This window comes from Thamnophis elegans, chromosome 5 (genome assembly GCF_009769535.1).
Source record: "Thamnophis elegans isolate rThaEle1 chromosome 5, rThaEle1.pri, whole genome shotgun sequence".
NCBI lineage: Eukaryota > Metazoa > Chordata > Lepidosauria > Squamata > Colubridae > Thamnophis > Thamnophis elegans.
Window position 1 is genome coordinate 89,436,861 of NC_045545.1, and position 22,846 is coordinate 89,459,706.

Sequence of the window (22,846 nt, forward strand, 5' to 3'; positions counted from 1 at the left end):
GAGCAACAAAGATGATTAGGGGACTGGAGACTAAAACATATGAAGAACGGCTTCAGGAACTGGGTATGTCTAATGAAAAGAAGGACTAGGGGTGACATGATAGCAGTCTTCCAATATCTCAGGTTTTGCAACAAAGAAGAGGGAGTCAAGCTATTCTCCAAAGCACCTGAGGGCAGGACAAGAAGCAATGGGAGAAAACTCATCAAGGAGAAAAGCAACCTAGAACTAAAGAGAAATTTCCTGACAGTTAGAACAATTAATCAATGGAACAACATGCCTCCAGAAGTTGTGAATGCTCCAACACTGGATGTTTTAAAGATTTTAGATAACCATTTGTCTGAAGTGGTATAGGGTTTCCTGCCTAAGCAGGGGGTTGGACTAGAAGACCTTCAAGGTCCCTTCCAACTCTGTTATTCTAATTCTAATTCTGGTTTGCCATAATCAACAGAAGGAGATCAAGTATCTTTCTCAAAAAACTGTCCGTGTCAACCTGAAGGTCAAAACCAGCATTTGTCCATTTAGTACCATTCAGGGGGTGTTGGGTGATGATAGCTCAGGAAGACTATAAACATAATGGTGATGATATAAGGATTATATGAACAGGCTGTCTGGGAATTGTGGAAAAGGCAATTTCCTTTCGAAAACCTTTTCAAAGAATACAAACCTGGAAACCAGTCTCAAGCGTGCAATATACATTCTGGCATTTGGGCTACAAGACAGCTAAAGGGTTTTATACAAATATCCAGACTGTTATTGTATGGAGAGAAGAAAATGAATTTCGTTTCTTCACTCCCTAACATTAAAGTTCGCAAGATAGGCTTACGGGTACATATAAACTTTGTCATTCTATTTATCCAGAGCCTGAAAAATATATATTTAGAGGACTGAAATAGCCAACCAGGCCTGTTATTTTGATATTCAATTTTAAATTTCATCAATGTTATCAGTTCCCCTCAGCCTGGAAAGAAGGATTTTCAATTGGGGTGGAGGCTTAATACATATAGGGGTAATTTTATTTCCTGTGCCAGGGCTTCTGAATATGCTTGGAATAGGTAAGGCCACCTGAAGCCCTGCAGTCCTGCGGGTTTTTACTCATTGTGTTCAGTAAATGAAGAGAAATAACATAGGGCAGCGATGGTGAACCTTTTTGTAAAGGCGTGCCAAAATTGTGCATGTGCGTACTATTGCACGCACGTGCATGCCCACTCCCACAATTCAATATGCCTCACCCACCTGTGCATGCGCATGCATCCCCCACCCCACACATGTGTGTATGACCCCCCACCCTGCATGGGGGGAGATTTTTGCCTTCCCCAGGCTCTGGAGGCTTTCCTGAAGACTGGGGTGGGCAAAAACGGCCTCCGCGCCCCTCCCGGAGACCTTCCAGAAGCCGGAAATGGATCATTTCTGAACTTCCGGTAAGCCCGTTGGCTCTGTTTTTCACCTTCTCCAGGCTACCGGAGGCTTTTCTGAAGCCTGGGGAGGGCAAAAACGGCCTCCCGGCCCTCCGGAAGACTGAAAATCAGCAGGCTGTCACGCATATGCACGTCGGAGCTGACAGCTCGCATGCCAGCAGATATGGCTCTGCGTGCCACCTGTGGCACACGTGCCATAGGTTCACCATCACTGATATAGAGCAATCTGCACCCAGCCTCTGTTTCAGATGTGCCATTTAGTTCTTAGTTTACTCTGAAATCTCGATTGGAGCGCCTGAAAAAAGCAACAACATCGAAACAGCTCTTAACTCCCTCTCCTCCTCCCCCCAGAAACCGTACATTTATGAAAAGCATGGAAAGAGGGAGGAAAAGGAAAGTGATAAATGAGAGAGCAGGTGATAAACAATTGTTGGAAGAAATGTCCTTCTGGGTTCAGTTTCAAGTGGAGAAAAAGACACTGGATTCTTGGAAGTTGCTTGGAAAGAAGGTTTATTGATGAAAGGGATCACATGGTTTGAGATGTTGGGGGACGAAGGGAAGAGATGCTGAAACTGCCTGGGTTTTATGCCCAGAGCCGAGATGGTGCAGTGGTTAGGGTGCAGTACTGCAGGACACTTCAGCTGACTGTTATCTGCAGTTCAGCGGTTCTAATCTCACCGGCTCAAGGTTGACTCAGCCTTCCATCCTTCTGAGGTGGATGAAATGAGGACCCAGACTGTGGGGGCGATATGCTGACTCTGTAAACCGCTTAGAGAGGGCTGAAAGCCCTATGAAGTGGTATATAAGTCTAACTGCTATTGCTACTGCTATATGCCCTCTCTGGGCTTTTGAATTTGAGTTTGTATTCTGATTGGTTGTCAGACTCCCATGGGGCCATGTAGGGGCAGCTCTGTAGGCTGTCCTGAATCGCAAGCTTGGTTGACTCTTGCTGGGTGATGATGTAATGAAAAAGCTTTGGGATTCCTATTATGGCTCTGCCTGAAGGAGGTAGACCTTTGTTATGTAGAATAGACTGGCCCAGGCCTTAATGGCCCATTGACAAAGATGGTGGTGGTGGAGCTGAGTCTCTGCCTCCCTTGTAGGGGAAATATTCTGCCCTTTTAATATTTCCTAAAATATTTCATTTTTCTAGGAGAGGGGTGGGTGATGATTTCCTACACTATTATGTGTTTTTTCAACATTGGAAGGAGGGTTAGAAATGGTTTGCAATGGCTTAGGGAATGTCAGAATTGGAAAGTTTATCTTGTTTTATCTGCTTGTCTGTTCTGAACGTCTTCCCCATAACTAAACTTTTGTCTTTTCTCCTCAATTAGTTATGTGTGTAGCGTACAATCTACAAAATATCACATCTTCCTCAGGAAAATGGCTGGAAGGGAAAACTTAAGTGCAAAGCCATAATTAACTCAGGCTAATGGAGAACTAATATAATATGGTTACTGCTACATATCTTTCTGTAATGAGTTGCATTTTTTTTGTCTGGGGAGGGAGAGATAATTAAATTAACTATCATGTCATTTGAAAATTAGACCAAAAAGGTTAACAAAGCTTTAATGGTGTGGCAATAACAACAGTTTATAAACACAAACCGTAAGGTACAGGTCAGTACAAAATAATTATCATTGTCTTGTGCTTAAATCACAGCAGTAGACAAACTGTTGTTGGGAAAGGTGACTTGTTGAGAAAACGTGATTTGGAGGCAAAAACTGCAAAGTGGAAGGATTTTTGGGGGAGGAAGGATGGCCTCTTGGTAAATGCCTCATTACTTCCCCGTTTTATGCATTTTAAGTCTACCTAATGAGCATCAATCTTGCTTTAATGTAAGTTGGTATAATAGATATTCTAATGCAGCCATAAAAATGAAAATATTGGGACATAGCTGCTCATACAGTTTAGATTTTAATGTCAAAAACAATTCTACAGGGGTCCTTGATACTCTCCGAAGTTGGTTGTTTTCTTGCAGATATTTCATCACCTAAATTAGACTAGACTAGACTAGAATTCTTTATTGGCCAAGTGTGATTGGACACACAAGGAATTTGTCTTTGGTGCATATGCTCTCAGCCTACATAAAAGAAAAGATACATTCGTCACGAATCATAAAGTACAACACTTAATGATAGCCATTGGGTACAAATAAGCAATCAAACCATACTAGGAAACAATCAATATAAATTGTAAGGATACAAGCAGCAAAGTTACAGTCATACAGTCATAAGTGGGAGGAGATGGGTGATAGGAACAATGAAAAGATTAATAGTAAATGTAATGCAGACAGTAAATAATTTGAGAGTGCTGAGAGGATTATTTGTTTAGCAGAGTGATGGCATTCAGGAAAAAACTGTTCTTGGGTAACATCATCCGTGCTGGTTTGGGAAAATCAGTACTAGCGTTGATGATGTTACCTAATCTGGGGAATGAAACATCTGCAAGAAAACAGCCAAGTCCAGCGAGCACCAACAACCTCTCATTTCAACTCTGAGCAACACATATTCTCCTTAATTACAAACAATTCTTAATGTGAAATGTGTGTAATAAATTCAGTGAAGGTTAGCCATCCCCTTTAGCCCAGTGCCACAATCACGGGGATGACACAATGAAAAACATCAAACATTTTTATAAAAAAATCCAACGTCTTCAGGCCATTAACCATTTGAAACAGGCCATTAACCATTTGTAGAAGAAAAAAATGGAGCAATTTAAAACCTTAGCAGTTACAGATAGTCCTTGACCTATGACCACAATTGGGACTGGAAAATTCATTGCTAAGCAGTGTAGTCATTAAAGTGACAGGTCATATGGCCACAACATTTTTCTTTGCTGCAATCATTCGCAAATCACCGCAATCATTAATAACATGTATTAATGAATTAGGGACGGGGAGGCTCAGTGACTAAGACGCTGAGCTTGTTGATCAGAAAAGTCAGCAGTTCAGTGGTTCGAATCCCTAGCGCCGCGTAACGGAGTGAGCTCCCGTTACTTGTCCCAGCTTCTGCCAACCTAGCAGTTCAAAAGCACATAAAAATGCAAGTAGAAAAATAGGAACAACCTTTGCTGGGAAGGTAACAGCGTTCCATGCGCCTTCGGCGTTTAGTCATGCCGGCTACATGACCACGGAGACGTCTTCGGATACTGCTGGCTTTGAAACAGAAATGAGCACCGCCACCTAGAGTCAGGAACGACTATCACATATGTGCGAGGTGAACCTTTAGCATTAGTTTTGTATTAATGAATTGTGATCACGTAACCACGAGGATGTTGCAATGGCCATAAGTGTGAGGCTCAGTCGTGAGTTATTTTTTTTTCATTGCCATTGGTAACATCAAACAGTTGCTAAGTGAATGGCCGTGAGTCAAGGACCATCTGTACCTTCTCCTCCACCTCCAATAATAAAGTCAATTCAAGAAATAGCAACATAAAAACAGAGGAAATGATTTAAAAGTTCTCAAGCACTCCAGCAATAAGTAAATGGCTAAATTTGTCAGACAAATTTCAGCACAGTACTACTAAATCTGATTAGGAACAAAGTCCTAATAGCTTTGTTGGAAAGGTCAGGCAAGCAAGGAACATCACAAATTGGTAGCTGGCAAGTCAGAGCGCAGAAGAATTTTACCTGGAACAGAAAAAAAAAAAACACAGTCTCATTTTATTCGCTTGATTCTATGATTCTTCCCCTGTCAGGATCCTGTACTTCAATGTCATTTCCAAGTCTTTGATCCTACGATTTAAGAATGGCACCCTTATCTTAATCCCCAGAATAACCATTCACCGTTCCTTTTTTTAAAAGAAAAAAAAAGTAACCTTTTAATTACTTTCTAGGCCCAGATTATTTGAGGCCACAAAAGCTGCTTTATAAAGGAACAGAGACCTTTGCATGGGCCATATGATCAGAAACAAATTGGTGCAGTTGTGGATGATCAATTTTTAAGAAGAGCTGTAACCCAACTTTTCTCAGCTCTGCAATGGAATTTCTTATCTTCTGGAGGGGGACTTGCAAAATTATTACTTTTTTTCCCCTAAAATGCATTTCATTTTTTCATTTTCATTTCCCTTTATTTGTATGCCGCCCTTTTCCCTGGGGGGACTCAGGGTGGCTCACAGTTCAAAAGGGGGGGGGGGAGACAAACAGTATTCCACATGGAGACAATACAACATATTAAAAAGAGAGCACAACAGTCACAAAGTCATACAATTCGGGTGGGGTTAGAATCTTAGCATATGGCTAGTATTGGAAAATAGTCAGCTATACCTACCACAGTTGAAGGTCATCCATCAAAAGTAAAAACCCACCAAATTTAGGACCCAAAGAAGGAAATGCTTTTCACATGGGGCATAGTAAGGGTGTGGAATTCACTGCCAGCAATTGTAACAGCAATCCATTTAGATGGGTCTAGAGAGGGACTGGACAGATTTAGGAAGGATCAGCCTATCAATAGCTGTTCTGACCCGACCCCCCCTTCGTTCCACACCAAAGGACACTCAGAGCCAGAGATAAGTTACGGCATTTAATTAACAGACAGTTCCTTGACAGCAACCCAGCACAGACAAGCTTGGGCAGCAATAAACACAAATAAGGCTTGGCAGCAATCCAGCCTGCCATGCTCCACACAATGTTCTCCGACATTCAATCCTGCGTTGACTTCTGCAAAGAGGGACATGTGCACAAGTAGTCTTTTTATAGTCTGGAGAGGAGCCTAATGACCACCAGCTGAGTGCAATTACCTCCTGTAACTGCGCAACTGTTCCTTACGCCTATTAGCTCTTCGATGCTGGGCATCCAGGAACAACTCACTGCTGGACTCAGGCTCACTCTCCCTTGTCTCCTCCCCACTGGTCCAAGGCTCAGGTGCCTCCTGGTGGCCAACCAGCCTCTCTGTGCCCTGCTCAGAGTCGGAACCCTGTCCAGGGTCCTCCACATCCTCCAGAGCCGACTCATAGGGCCCCTCGCTGTCGGAGTCTGCTGGCAGCTCCAATGGCTCCTGCTGGGCCTCAACAAATAGCTATTATTAAGAGTCATTAGCAAACACATATAGATAAACAATATCTGTTGTGACTCAGCAGCAGCTTGCTGTGAGTTGCGTCAGGATGCGGGAATAATGAGCAGCTGTTGCTCGTTAGGGTGGTCTTCTGCAGATAAAAGATGGATGGTGCCATGCCTTAGTTGCAGAAGTCAACGTCGTTCATCGGTCGTGGTTTGTTGTTCGTGAGAGGCACTTGGATAAGTGATTTACTTTCTGTAAACCTGATTCAAAGAGGCACTTGGATAAGTGATTTGCTTTCTGTAAACCTGGTTTGCTGTAAGAGCTTTTTGTTTTTGCATTTGCTGTGTAACTTTTTGCCAGAGACTTTATATACGTTTATTTTGGGCTCGCAGCCAGCTTGAGCCAGGACTGATAAAGATATTTCCTTTGAAGTTCTGTCTGACTGTCATTTGTGAACGAGCGAAGAGGGGGGGGGTCAGAACAAATATCCATATGACATTTAAAAGGGACTATCAAAAAGCAAAAAAAATTGACCAAAACACCTCTACACCAGTAAGAAACACCCAGAACAGCAGACATTAACATAAATACTAAACCAAAATTCAAGAAGTAAGCAATAATCAAGGAACTACCAACTCAAACAAGTTTGTAGTAAACAACAGCCTAATCAAGGAACTATCAAGAACACTGCCACCAACACTCAGAGGGCAAGTCATGAGTATATAAAAAGAAAGCAGGCCTCACTCCCTTCTAGCACTGATGATGTTACCTAGTTTGGCAATGAAGCATCTGCAAGAAAACAAACTCAGAAAGCACTAAGGATCCCACATACTTGAACCCTGAGACACAACTGTTTCATTCTATCACTATTAATTTTGGTGGCTGTTTATAGCCTTCTGAATTGCAAGGCAACCGGAGGAGGTATTCAGCCGGTTCGGAACGATTCACCCAAACCAGTAGTGGAAATTATGGGAGGGCCTGCCCCCGTCCACCTGCTCTACGCTGTCCTATTTTTGAGGCTAGGCGCATGCACAAAAGGCACGCTCCACGCTTTGCATGCACATACGTACGAAATGGGCAGGCACGCACGGAGCAAACCAGTGGTAACTAAATGTGCAATCCATTGCTGCAGGCAACATGTTTTATATATTCCCCTATGTGCATTAAATGTGGAAGAGGATTGTTGCCGTTCCAGTTCAGCTTCCGAGTGATATCCTTTAAATTGGCCAATATTTGACCCAGAATATGGGCTACATGGATCTGATCCAGCTGTTCTTATATTTCTCCATTAACTGATATCTCAAAAGTTCATCTTCTACCTTCTTCTATTTCCCTCTTCTTTCTTCCAACTGAGTATACTCAATTGTTTGTTAGCATACTTAAGGCACTTCTACATAAAACCTCCCAGTTTGAATACCATTCTTTACACTGATCTCATAATCAACTGGAGAAAGCCCTGATGAGTTTATGGTGATCTTTACATGCTGTGGGTTAAGGTTGCAATCCATGACCCATCAAACTACAGGTAGTCCTTGACCTACAACAGTTCATTGAGTGACCGTTCAAAGTTACAACAGCACTGAAAAAAATTACAACAGCACTGAAAAAAAGTAACTGATGACTGTTTTTCACAGTTACAACCTTTGAAGCATCCCCATGTTCATGTGATCAAAATTCAGAGGCTTGGTTCTCAAATTAGAAGACATTTTTCCTTATGCCCTCCTCCTTAATGTCACCAAAATTGTCCTCTACTTTAAGAAAAGAAAAAATTACCTGGAGACCTTCTTCATCTTCTGAGGCCCTCCAGCTGTGAAAGAGTTCTACCATGATTCATGGCCAGTATGATCAAAAGTTCCCTTTCTACAACCCTGTAATCCCTTAATTTGGTGTAGAGTCAGGGCGACGGGATGGGACTGAGCATTTACTGGCCAGATGCCCTTCCTGACACCAGGTGGAGTTCGCAGCAGATATTTTTCTTTGAGCTCTAGGCGAGAAATACCTGCCGCTACCTAGGATTGAACTCTCAACCTTCCAAATGGGAGGTGAGTGTCTTCACCACTAAGCCATCATGCCACTCATGACAAGTATGATCAATGGACAAATAATCATATATCTTAGAATTGAAGAGAATGAAAATGCTGGAGGGCCTCAGCTTTAGTAAGAAGTGGAGAAAATGACCCACAAAATTCATCCAAAGGCCTCTAGGAATTGAATTTTATCAGTGTTGTGGCCCGCCAGTGGCCGGCTGAGCTGGCAGCAGATTCAGATAGTCAGGAGGTTGGGGAGGAACATGGGCAAGTCCTGGAGTCTGGAGAAGGCTCTGGTGAGGGCTCTGTGTCGGGGGCAAAGAGGGGGACCAGAGCCGTATGCCGGTTATCAGCTGCCTTCAGAGTCAGACATCAGTGAGGCAGATGGACAACTATAGCCTGTTCCCAGTGTGCGCATGTGCAGTGTTGCCAGATGAAGGGAACAGGGGTCAACTTGGGAGTAAGGCCACAGGTGGACGATGAATGGCCCCTCCCAAAGGAATTAAAAGAGGAGCAAAAGGGGAGTGGAGTTTGCAGGAGACAATTCGTTTGCTTAATTGGTTTGTGACTCTCCAAGACTCCTTGCCAAGTTTTGCAGATATCAGCCTGTTTGCTCTCCAAACCAGATAAGGTCTGTGACTGTAAATCCTCCCTTGAAAGACTTTCCTGGACGTGAATGAGCAGAATGCACAGTCAATTAATAAAAGGGGTTTTTGTTGGGATAAGGAGTTTGCTTCATGCTCTTGGGAAGCCTCATTCAGAACAACCAGTCCCATTCTTGTGGACCATTTGATTGATTCTATTGTCATTTCTACTTTGTGTGAAGGAACCTACGTGATGACAGTGACAGCCAATGATGCTGATGACGGCACCACAGCAAATGGGATGGTGAGGTACCGCATTGTGACTCAAACACCCCAAAGTCCATCCCAGAATATGTTTACCATTAACAGCGAGACTGGAGATATAGTGACAGTGGCAGCAGGACTCGACCGAGAGGTAAGAGAGCAACTTCTTTGATTGATAAATTAAGCAGTTGTTACTCCCCATTCATAGCTACAGGTAGTCCTTGACTTAACAACCATTCGTCTGGGGATTGTTTGAAATTAACAGCACTGAAAAACTGTTGTTTATAATCATTTTTTAAAGCCACGGTGGCGCAGTGGTTAGAGGGCAGTACTGCAAGCTACTTCTGCTGACTGCCGGCTGCCTGCAATTTGGCAGTTCAAATCTCACCAGGCTCAAGGTTGACTCAGCCTTCCATCCTTGGGTAAAATGAGGACCCAAATTGTTTGGGGCAACAGGCTGACTCTATAAACTGCTTAGAGAGGGCTGTTAAGCACCGTAAAGCGGTATATAAGTCCTAATGCTATTGCTAATTTTAACATGACCATTGCAGCATTCCCCGTGATCATGTGATCAAAATTTGGAGGCTTGGCAGCTGGATCATATTTATGACCCTTGCTGTGTCCCAAGGTCATGTGATCCCCTTTTAAAACCTTCAAACAAGCAAAGTCAATGCGGATGCCAGATTCACTCAACAACCATGTTGCTTTCTTAACAGCTGCAGAGATTCACTTAACAACTATGACAAGGAAGCTTGTCAAAGGAGGCGAAACTCATTTAACAACTTGCTAACTTACTTGCTAACTGTTAACTAACAACTAACAGATATTTTGGCCTTATTTGTGATCGTACGTTGAGGACTATCTTTATTTATTTCCTCTCCAAAATAGATTAACTCGGTCTGTACAAGGCAGTGGTGGGATTCAAATAATTTAACAACCAGTTCTCTGTCCTAATGACCAGCTGGGTAGGCGGGGTTCAGTGGTCATGTGATTGGGTGGGCGTGGCCAACTCAATGTTACTCACATTGATGGGCGCTTCGCCTTAGCTGTTACAATGTAATTAAGAGTTAACTGGAGAGGCAGTTTCTGTAAGCAGGGCAATAAAGATTAGGCTAGAAACACCAGAATGTTTTCTTCCTGCCTTCTTTACAGTATTAGCCCTGTAAAGTGGGAAAAAAACAAAATCAGATTTTTCCAATAACTGGTTCTTCAAACTGCTTAGAAAGTTAACAACCGGTTCTCCCGAATAGGTGCGAACTGGCTGAATCCCACTACTGGTACAAGGGGTCTTGTGGAAGCGTAGTCTCAAATAAGAATATTTAAAATTCCAATGTTGCCTTTAAGCAAATGTGTCTTTTAGGTTTGTTTGTGCTTTTTTTGTTCTTTTTTTTTCTTTACTGTGTTTTATCATCTCTAAGTTTTCATTTCAATGAAGAAGCCAGAAAGGTCAAATAAAAAATAGATAATAACTGAGCATCCCTATGGCTTTCAATCCATCCTCACTGCCCACAGTCCAGCACATGCTTAAAGTGCTTCAAAAAAGCCTGAGTATAGCCTAATCTATTTGAAGATTAGGAGCATATGGCACGCTGCATATGCTCTTTTAAATTGGGATTGTCTGCCAATTAAGTATTTATTCTTTGTACTCAGGCAGTAAAGCCTGAACGAAATAATCGCCTGACCTACATCTGTGGATTTTAACTGTATTTCATTGTTGCGGAATGATGGAGCAAACAATTTGCTAGTAGAGGAATAGCAATAGATGCAAAACAATTCCTTCATTCCTCCTGCTTGTCTTCTGCTCTTTGTTTCCTAGTCATTGTTTTGCCTTTTGATGCCTTCTGCCACTTGATCCACCATCTTGGAATCTCACCCAATAAGCAATCAAGAGATATCAGAGGTATCCGTTGATCGCTTATCTCATAAATGGCAATTAAATCCAAGTGGCAAGAATGTTAAGGGAACAAAACTGTTCAAAATGTTCTTAGGCTTTCCATCTTAATGAACTCAGTATAAATGAAGGTTGGAAATTCCTCTTGCAGTTTTCCAAGGTTCCTTCTAATGTTCACAATTGAAACCTCTTTTATTAATTGACTGTGAATTCTGCTCATTCGCATCCAGCAAAGTTTTTCAAGGGAGGATTTACAGTCACAGACCTTCTCTGGCTTGGAGAGCTGCCAGGCCGATATCTGCAAAACTTGGCAAGGGGTCCCAGAGAGTCAATGAACCAATTAAGCAAATTAATTATCTCCTGCAAACTCCACTCCCCTTTCGCTCCTCTTTTATTTCCTCTGGGAGGGGCCATTCATCATCCACCTGTGGCCTTATTCCCAAATCGACCCCTGTTCTTCATCTGGCAACTCTGTGCATGCACACACTGGGAACAGGCTCCAGCTGTTCATCTGCCTCACTGATGTCTGCCTCTGAAGGCAGCTGATAACTGTCAAGACGGCTCTGGCTCCCTCTCTGCCTCTGACACAGAGCCCTCATCAGAGCCTTCCCCAGACTCCAAGATGGCCCATGTTCCTCCCCAACTTCCTCACTGTCTGAATCTGCTGCCAGCTCCGCTGTCAGCTGGCAGGGTACAACACTTCCTTCTCACTTTTCTTATGGTGCTTGGCATTGTTAATTCTCACAGTTTTTTTAAAATTTCAGTTTGACTGTTGTATTTCTGTTTCTTCTTCTTCTTTTTCCTCTTCTTCTTCTTCTTCTTCTTCTTCTTCTTCTTCTTCTTCTTCTTCTTCTTTGTTTTCATCTTTGTTTTTGACTTCTTCTTCTTTCTTCCTTCTCCACCTTCCCTTCCCCTCCCTCACCCTCTTCCCCCTTCTGTTCCTCTTCTTTCCTTTCTCTCTGTCTCCCCCTCTCTTCTTTCTTCCATTTCTCTTTCTCCTTCCCATTTTTCTTACATTTTCTGACCAAGTTACATTCTGATTTTTCTTTTTGTAATCAGCATGTCCTGTTTTCCCTATCCTAAAACCAGAGGTCACAAACAGAAGGGGGGAGGAATTAAGTTTCCTTTTTCGGGATTTCCAGAATCCTGCCTCAAAATTTGAAAGCCATAGATCTGAAGAGCTCAAACTGATGAGCATGGAGAAGCTTATCAAAAAGTCCCTCTTTTTCACAGGGGCCTAGCAAGTTGTGGCAAAGCCTCTGCCCTCCTCCCCCTCCTCTCCCATTTTTCTCCTCTCCCATCAGCTTCTCTGCTTGATTCATTCAAACACCTCAGGCTGATGTTTGCTTGGAGGGATGCATGAAGGTTTGAAGAAGCTCCAAGCTGCTTTGGGGCTTCCCAACACTGCCTTACAGCAGAGATAGATGCCCAAATTCTGCCTCCAAGCAGGTTGGCACTGCTGGTCACTGGTGGATTCAGAGAACTTGAGGGAAATATCAGCTGCAAGTCTGCAGCCAAGAGCGAGTGACTTGTCAGTAAGATTTGGAGGTGACAAGGAAGATGGATGCCAGGTACTTGCCCAAAGCAGATTTTTCCCAGCTGCATTTGACCTTCCAGCAGGAGAGTTGGCTCAGACTGGACCGGTAGGACGAAGGTGCTAGATATGAAAAGGGGCTGGAAAAAAGGAGCCATGATATTGGCTTCATCTCCAGTGTCAGCTGATTTAGCACGGATGTTATTTTATAGTTCTTGTTGCGCCAAAAACTTCTTGTCTCCTGAAATTTGGAGCAACGAAACAACTGCTTTCTTTGGTTTAGCAAAATTCAGCAACTATGGCTTGATCTTCCCTTTAAAATGTTATTTGGGGCAATGGCTGGATTAGCAAGATGCCTTATTTATATTTGGGTTTGCGTGTATAATGTGTATGACCTCTCTATCTGCCATCCGCTACATAAAATAAAAAATAGTTGTGAGACCAGAAGCCACAGGTTACAGGGAAGGTCGCTTGTTTTTAATCTGAAAGGAAGATCCCCCCCCTCCAATGTAATTGACTTCTAATGTAAGAGCATTACGTTAAGACGATGCTTCTTTTTGATAGAGGCAATCTTCTATCGAAGATTGGGCAACCTGAAGATAGGGCAATCTTCAGGTTTTCAAGGTTGATGTCAATTCTTGGAGGAGGAGCAGGTCACAAAACAGTCATGAAAGGTTTCCAGGAAGGCTCTTGATTGTAGTTAAGGAGAATAACAGAGTCTTAAAAGCCTGCCGAAGTTTCTCTCTTTCATTCAGCAAAACTCATTAGGTTGAGCTGTTGTTGTTGTTAGTTGCAAAGTCATGTCTGACCCATCATGACCCCATGGAAAACATTCCTCCAGGACTTCCTGTCTTCTACTATCTTCTGGAGTCTATTTAACCTCACATCGACTGCTTCGGTGACTCTGTCCAGCCGCCTCATTCTCTGCCATCCCTTTCTTCTTTTGCCCTCAATCTCTCCCAGCATTAGATTCTTCTCCAGTGAGTCCTTCCTTCTCATTAGGTAGCCAAAGTATTTGAGTTTCATCTTCAGGATCTGGCCTTCTAAAGAGCAGTCAAGGTTGATCTCCTCTAGGACTGACCAGATGGATCGCCTTGCAGTCCAAGCTACTCACAGGAGTCTTCTCCAGGACCAGAGTTCAAAGGCCTTTGGTGCTCAGCCAAAGGCCAACTTCTTATGGTCCAACTTTCATAGCCCAACATTGCAACTGGGAAAACCATAGCCTTGACTATACGCACTTCTCTTGGCAGGGTGATGTCTCTGCTTTTTAGTATGCTGTCTAGATTTACTTTGAGTTACTTTGCATAACTTCCTTTTCTCAGCTCTAAAAAAAAATACAGCATGTATATATGCATTACTGTTCTTATAATTCACGTATTTCTAATAGGCTTAAGACAGTTTAAGAATTTTTTTTAAAAAATCCTTAAAAAGAAGTAAAAAACGGATGCATTTTGTTACTGCAAAATTAGACATTCCAATTTTGTCAACAGCTTTGATATTTTCTATCTCCCTTTCAAGTAGTTATGATATCCACTGTTGCATGGATTCTGAACCCAGATGACACTGGCTACATATAAAGATTTGCCGAGATATTAGGGCAAGGCCCATGTAGTTATTCCACTTGAAGAACACTTAACTAAGCAAGATTAATTTATTTAATTTTAGGCCATCTGCTTCCAGAATGAGTTTGAGCAGCTTACACTTCAAAAGCAATAAGAAAAAAAAAGATATAAATCTAAACCACATTGCTCAGAAGTAATATTCAGTAAGTTCTGACCAGCACCACGTAACGGAGTGAGCTCCCGTTATTTGTCCCAGCTTCTACCAACCTAGCAGTTCGAAAGCATGTAAAAATGCAAGTTGAAAAATAGGAACCACCTTTGGTGGGAAGATAACAGTGTTCCGCGCGCCTTCGGCATTTAGTCATGCCGGCCACATGACCACGGAGATGTCTTTGGACAGCGCTGGCTCTTTGGCTTTGAAACGGAGATAAGCACCACCCCCTAGAGTCAGGAATGACTAGCACATATGTGCGAGGGGAACCTTTACCTTTACGTTTAATGTTTGGAAATTGAAAGTTGAAAAATTAGATATGCCCTAAATTTTTAGTAGGCAGAAACAGGTAGTCCTGTATCTCCGTTCATTTAGTAACTGTCCAATGTTCTGATGGACCTATCTGATGGGGAAGGGGGTTAATTACAACCTAGAATTAAAATTGGACACTCGACAACCACACTTACAGTTGTTTGCACATGACTTCATTTCACAATGGTTTTGCTGAAAACCAGCATTTGTTTCTGGTTTGTGAGCCACAAAAAAAGATCCTGAAATCAGTTCAGTTATATAACTGTCCCATTTTACGACTGTTATAAGTTACAATCCCAAAATGGGCATGCTCTATTACAGTTGTAATTTGAGTTCTACCTCTAGCTAGATAGATAACGAGGCCCTACTGCAAATTATTCTTCAATATTTAATACTTTTCACCTTTCCATCTTGCCTCAGCGTATAAAGTCCTTTTGAGATTTCTCCTTAAATGTTCTGCCTCTTCTCTCTTTGACTTAAAAAGAGGAGTCACCTGAAGTTATCTCTGACATTCAAGATAAGAAAGCCAAGAGAGATCAAAGCAGTGGTATAAACAACTAGTTTTCAAAGCTATCTCACCTGACTCCTACTAATCGGATGTAAATATAGTTACACAGCTCTGTGACCATTTACTTACCATGGCTGTGCTTAATTGAATGGATCCCCAAGGAAGATAACGATAATTGGACTCCACTTCATAAAAATTATTAAAGGTTTGCAACAGACTGATTTTAAGCTCCATGCTCACACAGGGGTAAAAACAGCTAGAAGAGAAACAAAACAACATCCATCCCAGTAAACTAATGGAAGAAAAATATGGGGTTCTACTCAAGGACACAAGAATTTAAACACATATCAAGAGCTACACTGAATAAGAAATCAAGTTTAAAGTGAGTTCAAAAATCAAACATTTGTATGAAAATACCGAAAGAGCAAAGGAGGAGAGGTGAGGTTTGTTAAGGAATCTTTGAAGATAAAAGCTTAGTGAGGGCCTCACTAATACTCTGTAAAGCCTTAGTAAGACCACACCTAGAATACTGCATCCAGTTTTGGTCACTACACTATAAAAACAGATGTTGAGACTCTAGAAAAAATGCAGAGGAGAGCAACCAGGATGATTAGGGGACTGGAGACTAAAACATATGAAGAACGGTTGCAGGAACTGGGCATGGCTAGTCTAATGAAGAGAAAGACCAGGGGAGACACGATAGCCTTCCAATATTTGAAGGACTGCCACAGAGAGGAGGGGGTCAGGCTATTTTCCAAAGCACCCAAAGGCTAGACAAGGAATAATGGATGGAAACTGAACAAGGAGAAATTCAACCTAGAAATAAGGAGAAACTTTCTGACAGTGAGAACAATCAACCCATGGAACATAAGGTGCTTTCGGAAGTTGTGGGAGCTTCATCACTTCAGACTTTCAAGAAGAGACTGGACTGCCTTTTGTCAGAAATGGTGTAAGGTCTCCTGCTTGGGAGGGGGTTGGACTAGATGACCTACAAGGTCCCTTCCAACTCTGTTTACCTGTCTGTCTGTTTGTCTCCTTAAGAATGAATTATGTGGATTTACTGGGGAACCACGGACCCAGATTTGAGAGAGGGACAAAGATGAAAATAAATAATACTGTCCACCCAGTAATTTATTTTAATTATTTAATTTTATTAACAGTTTAGCTGGACTCCAAACTATCCCAGGTGATCACCATTTGCCACCTTCTCAGTTGGCTTCCAAAAAGCAGAGCTAATGGAGGAATTGACAATGACTATGTGATTCATTTAACAAGTGCAGTGATTTTTACAACTGTGGTAAAAAAAAGTTGTACAATTGGGCCCAACTCCTAAATCTTGCTTAACCATGAAAATTCTGGCCATGATTGTAGTTGTAAGCCAAGGATTTTCTGTGTAATATTTGTCGGCTTTTTCGGATTCTAAGACACAAAGAGGACCATCTTTATAAAGTTTAATCCTAAATATAGGCCTTTATTACAAATTTGCAAGCCATGTTTAATCATTGGAGTCCAATGGAGGGAGATGCTAATATTTTGTTAATATTAGCATTGTTAATGAATATTAGTTCATTGTTAATGAACTTCTAAGGAAATTGGATAAGTGGCATTTTCCTCATTTGTTTATGTAGGCAATATTTCTAACCATTCAATTTAAAAAGACAATTCCAGGACAATAGAGAAATAACAGGAATAGTAGTAATAACAATAATCTATAAGCATTTGTAATCCCCAAATGAAAAAGAAATAGTTCCAGATCCGCAATAGATTACAAGATTAAAACACATCTACACTCAGGGCAACAATTAAATGATGTGCCCCAGATGACGAAATAACAATAAAGTATAATAGCTAAAAGCAGAATTTAAATACATGCACACAATTGAAACACTTTCTATTATAATTTAAGAAATGAGATTTTTTTTAAAGTATTTGTCTGAAAACAATACAAAGATCCTTACTTGAGTAAATGAAAAATGTTTCTAAGGGAGGAGCCACATATATTCCCCATTGGATTTTGGACTACAATTTCCATGGTGCCTTACTATTAGGCCAAATGGGAGCTGTTCAACCAAATGTATTCCAATCTCTAGTACAGCATTCATACCCAGTAATTACCAGTTAGATGCCTTTTGATAGCTCATTGGAAGAAAACCAGAGTAGACAAATTCCTAAGTGGACACTTCGCAATTCAACTAATAAATCAAAGAACTGAAGCCTTCCCAATGATAAAGAGATCACAGAGATCCAGATGACTCCCATACTGATGACATTCAGGAAGCTATTAAAGATTTACCTATTCTTTGAGGGGGCAAGGTCATGGTTGTGCTCCCTGTTGGATGGGTTTTTTTTTGGGGGGGGGGGGTTATATAATTTCTTGCCTTAAGGCCACCCATAATATTTATTTTTGGCTTTGGACTATTTTTACATCTATCTATCTATCCATTCATCCATCCATTCATCCATCTACCTATTTATTATCTATCCATCTATCATCTATCTATCTATCTATCTATCTATCTATCTATCTATCTACCTATTTCATCTCTGTCCGTCCGTCCATCCATCCATCCATCCATCCATCCATCCATCCATCCATCTATCTATCTATCTATCTATCTATCTATCTATCTATCTATCTAATCTCTTCTATCTTCTATCTAAATCTATCTATCTGTCTATCAGAATTTATATGGTCATCCCTCACTCTCAGTGATTCTACGTGGCTTACAAAAAATCAACTAACTTTAAATTGTAAGCTGCCCAAAGTTGTTGAGTCAGGCAGTCTATAAATTATATAAATAAATTGATTAATTATCTATTGTAATTGTATTGATAATTATCTTAATTATCTACTATTTCTCAATTATTTGATTCATTTTTAATTAATTACTTACTTAATTGATTGATTGATTAAAAATCAAATAATTCAGAAACAATCCATCATGCCCCAAACACCTGTGAAAAAGCTCTCTCTTCAACTAGTTTCAGGAGACAACCGACGTCAGATCTAATAAACAATGGGAGCCAATCCAAGGGGTCACCATATTTTGGCTCCTTGGTTCTCGTCAAGGTGAGGAACCATCACTGCTTCTCTCAAATTCTAGCAGACAAAAAATATCATGTAGATAACTTGGTACCAAACCATACAGTGATTTCATAAGTGTACAGGCAATCCTTGATGTATGACTGTAATTGAGCCTGTCAATAATGGTCATAAGTTGTGATGTGTTAAAGCAAGTCATAACGCGACTGGATATGATTTTACTCCCTTTTTTTGCAGTGGTCATTAAGCAAATCCAACTGTCATAAAGCAAAGACCACAGTCATTAAGCAAACAGCACTGTCACGGGTCAGTAGCCATTGGTCTAATCTAACAGGATGATTTTTTTTCAAAATGAGGAATTCTGGTCATTTTTCTTTCTCTTTTTCTATTTAACTATTTTTTTCAACGTCTGGACCTATTTGGAAATCAAAGGGGTGTCAAAAAAAATCAAGAGGGCAACTTGACTATGTGAGTCCAACCACATTTTATATACAAGAAATGAGGCACTGATTTTATGGTTGCAGTTGCCATTGTGACTTTTTTGACTTTCCATCCCATGAAGAATCAAAGAAACGGTGAATCTCACAGATTCATCACCGAATGATGGGAAGTTTCAGGTTATCCTTGTAGGAGAAGAGCAGGCAGAGCTGGTGGTGGAGTTAAACATGTCATCAGCTTAGAGTAGATAGGCTGCCACAATGATCCATGTCCAACACCCTTTGGATTTCATTGACCTTTATATGATAATTTAGTAAGGAGCTTTAGTTGATTACATTCTTGTGTATAGGATAAGCAATAACTTTTTGAACTGCAACTTAATGTATGGTCCTGATGCTTTGTGCCTGACAACCAACAGAATTTCAAACAGCCTCCAAGACTCTTGTAATTGGGAAAGTATGTTATTAATCCTATATTTATTCTTTCCAATCTCAGAAGGAAAATATAAAATACTAGTTTATAACCTGGCATTGCCCAGGTATTTATTTATAGGGGGAAAATGTCTGGACCAAATGTAATTTCTAATGTTTTAATAGATTTACCTCCTAACCAAAGGGGGCCCCCTTGTGGAGTACTGTGAAGCCATTACCATGGCAACTCCACTTTGCTGTACAGTAGAAGCCATTTTACGGCAGTACAGGAGAAGCCATTTGAAGGCACAACAGGCTGTATCTTAACAGAACACACACACAGAGGGGATGTTAGGAGTGTCTCACCCTCACAGTATTTTTTTTCCAGAGAGTAAATTATCTGTGTACCAAGTTTGGTTGAAATTGCTTGAGGCGTTCCAGAGTTATGCTGGAATACACACACACACACACACACAGAGGGAAGGAGGGAGGGAGGGAGGGAGGGAGGGAGAGAGAGAGAGAGAGAGAGAGAGATTTTAATATATATGTAGAAGATCCTATAATCTTTGAATTCTCTTTCATAGTCATTTTTTTCCTTAAATCGGTGCCATTTCCTCTTATTTCTAACTTACATCCTGACCTTAGCTGAAGGCACAAGAAGTTCAACATTAATTGTTTATGATGAACTGAAAACCTCTAAGAGCAGCAATTATTGTGGTATATTAGCCCTGGTAGCATTTAACTCTGCAAGCCCAAGCAATAAAAATATTAATACAAAGGTTTTAGATATTAATATGGCCAAATACAATGACTAACATAATCAAATTATTGTAATTATTCCACTAGGAAATTTATCCATATTATCATAGCAAGCTTTTCTTGCAAAGAAAACAGCTGATTAACCCTAAACTGAATTTTGCTGTCTTAAGATTTCACTATAAACTTGAAGTCTAATGTTACTATAGAACATGTAGAAACATTGTCATCTTATTTCATTTGGATATTGTCATTATATGCTGACATAACCTTTAATAGCATGCTATTGTAACAAGTAATGTCACTCATTAGCTAAAGGTTTTCTTTTATTAACCCAGGTTAATATTGTTGGAAATGGATTCTGTAGCTTCAAGTGAATTAATTATGATAATACACAGAAAAGAATTGATAAGAAAGGATGGACGTGAAGAAGACAAAAGCAGCTGTAAAAAATTAGATCTCTCATGTCCTTCCCTCATTTTTTTCCAACCTGGACCACGAAGATCAGATCTAATGGAATTAAATTATAAGCATAGTGTTTGTAACGAGGCAGGACCTAAAATTCATAACACAACACAGAACATAGAAAAAGAGATATTCTACTTATTTTATTTTATTTTATTCCATTATTTCTTCATTATTCTATTCCTAGTCCTATTCTAGTCCTATTCTATTCCTATTCTATCCCTCTTCTATTCCTATTCCTGTTCTGTTCTGTTCTATTCTATTCTATTCTATTTTATTCTATTCTATTCTACTTATTTTATTTTATTCCATTCCATTATTTCTTCATTATTCTATTCCTAGTCCTATTCTATTCTATTCTACTTATTTTATTTTATTCCATTCCATTATTTCTTCATTATTCTATTTCTATTCCTATTCTATTCTACTTATTTTATTTTATTTTATTCCATTATTTCTTCATTATTCTATTCCTAGTCTTATTCTATTCCTATTCTATTCCTATTCTATCCCTCTTCTATTCCTATTCCTATTCTATTCTATTCTACTTATTTTATTTTTTTATTCCATTCCATTATTTCTTCATTATTCTATTCCTATTCTATTCTATTTTATTCTATTCTATTCTACTTATTTTATTTTATTCCATTCCATTATTTCTTCATTATTCTATTCCTAGTCCTATTCTATTCTACTTATTTTATTTTATTTTATTCCATTCCATTATTTCTTCATTATTCTATTTCTAGTCCTATTCTATTCTACTTATTTTATTTTATTTTATTCCATTATTTCTTCATTTTTCTATTCCTATTCTATTCTATTCTACTTATTTTATTTTATTCCATTCCATTATTTCTTCATTATTCTATTCCTATTCTATTCCTATTCTATTCCTATTCTATTCCTATTCTATTCCTATTCTATTCCTATTCTATTCCTATTCTATTCCTATTCTATTCTACTTATTGTATTTTATTCCATTCCATTATTTCTTCATTATTCTATTCCTATTTTACTTTATTATTTTATTTTATTTTATTTTATTTATGAAGTGTGTCAACCTCTTTATGGGACATTTAATAGTTTATTTCCCAAGCAACAGAATTTGATGGAGGCCCCTGCTAAATACCAACCCCAGCTATTAATATTCAAACACATTTCAGTCAAATGGTATTTTCTGCAGATCTCCCAATGCATCACTGCTGCTACTTTGTCCCTGTCACGGCTGTTTCCAGCCAGCCTATGCAACCTTCTTGCAGCAGCTAACTTGGTGGCCCAATGTTTCTTTGCTATAAATTTGAACTGCATGGCTTCCAAGGGCCAGCCCTCTCACACTGGGCAGCTCCCCACAAGTTAAAAACAAACCAATAAAATCCATTTTAAAAAATCAATATACAAACATAAAAACTGTCCATAATCAATTTCAGAACAGAAAATTGCGATCAGCAACAGAATTCCATCTACGTCAGCTCAGCACAGCCGTTGTAAAAGCTTCCTACTCTGGCTGCACCCCCAGACCCTGCAGCAGAGCCTCATCTTCAGGGTCTTTCTAAACATTGGGAGGGTCGGAGTCAATTTTGGGGGAGGGGATGACTTTTCACAGGGCAGATGCACAGCAGAAAAGACTCTCTTCCCAGGTCCACTAAAATAATGGCATTCATTTGCATATCATTTTTTCAATAGGAAAGCTGATTCTATTCCATTCCATTCTTTTTCCTCATTCTGTTCTATTTATTCTATTCTATTCCATTCTTCTTCCTTATTCTATTCTGTTCCATTTATTCTATTCTATTCCATTCTTTTCCCTCATTCTATTCTATTCTTCTTCCTTATTCTATTCTATTCTATTCTATTCTATTCCACTCTTTTTCCTCATTATATTCTATTCTATTTATTCTATTCCATTCCATTCTTTTTCTTCATTCTATTCTATTTATTCTATTCTATTCCATTCTTCTTCCTCATTCTATTCTATTCTATTTATTCTATTCTATTCCATTCTTTGTCCTCATTCTATTCTATTCTATTTATTCTATTCCATTCTTCTTCCTCATTCTATTCTATTTTATTCTGTTCCATTCCATTGTTCTTCCTTATTCTATTCTGTTCCATTTATTCTATTCTATTCCATTCTTTTCCCTCATTCTATTCTATTCTTCCTTATTCTATTCTGTTCTATTCTATTCTATTTGTTCTATTCTATTCCATTCTTTTTCCTCATTCTATTCTATTCTATTCCATTCCATTCTTTTTCCTCGTTCTATTCTATTCTATTCTATTCTTCTTCCTTATTCTATTCTATTCTATTTATTCTATTCCATTCCATTCTTTTTCTTCATTCTATTCTATTCTATTTATTCTATTCCATTCCATTTTCTTCTCTATTCTATTCTATTCTTCTTCCTTATTCTATTCTATTTTAT

At 39.7% G+C, this 22,846-nt stretch overlaps 1 protein-coding gene across 1 annotated transcript in view; it reads left to right on the forward strand.

Annotated features, from left to right (window-relative positions):
* CDH4 (cadherin 4) overlaps window positions 1-22,846 on the forward strand; it is a 425,687-nt gene that overhangs the window by 272,046 nt on the left and 130,795 nt on the right. Inside the window, exon 7 of the mRNA XM_032219093.1 lies at window positions 9,269-9,441. Within this exon, the coding sequence (XP_032074984.1) occupies window positions 9,269-9,441 (173 nt within the window). The remainder of the gene's footprint in view (window positions 1-9,268; window positions 9,442-22,846) is intronic.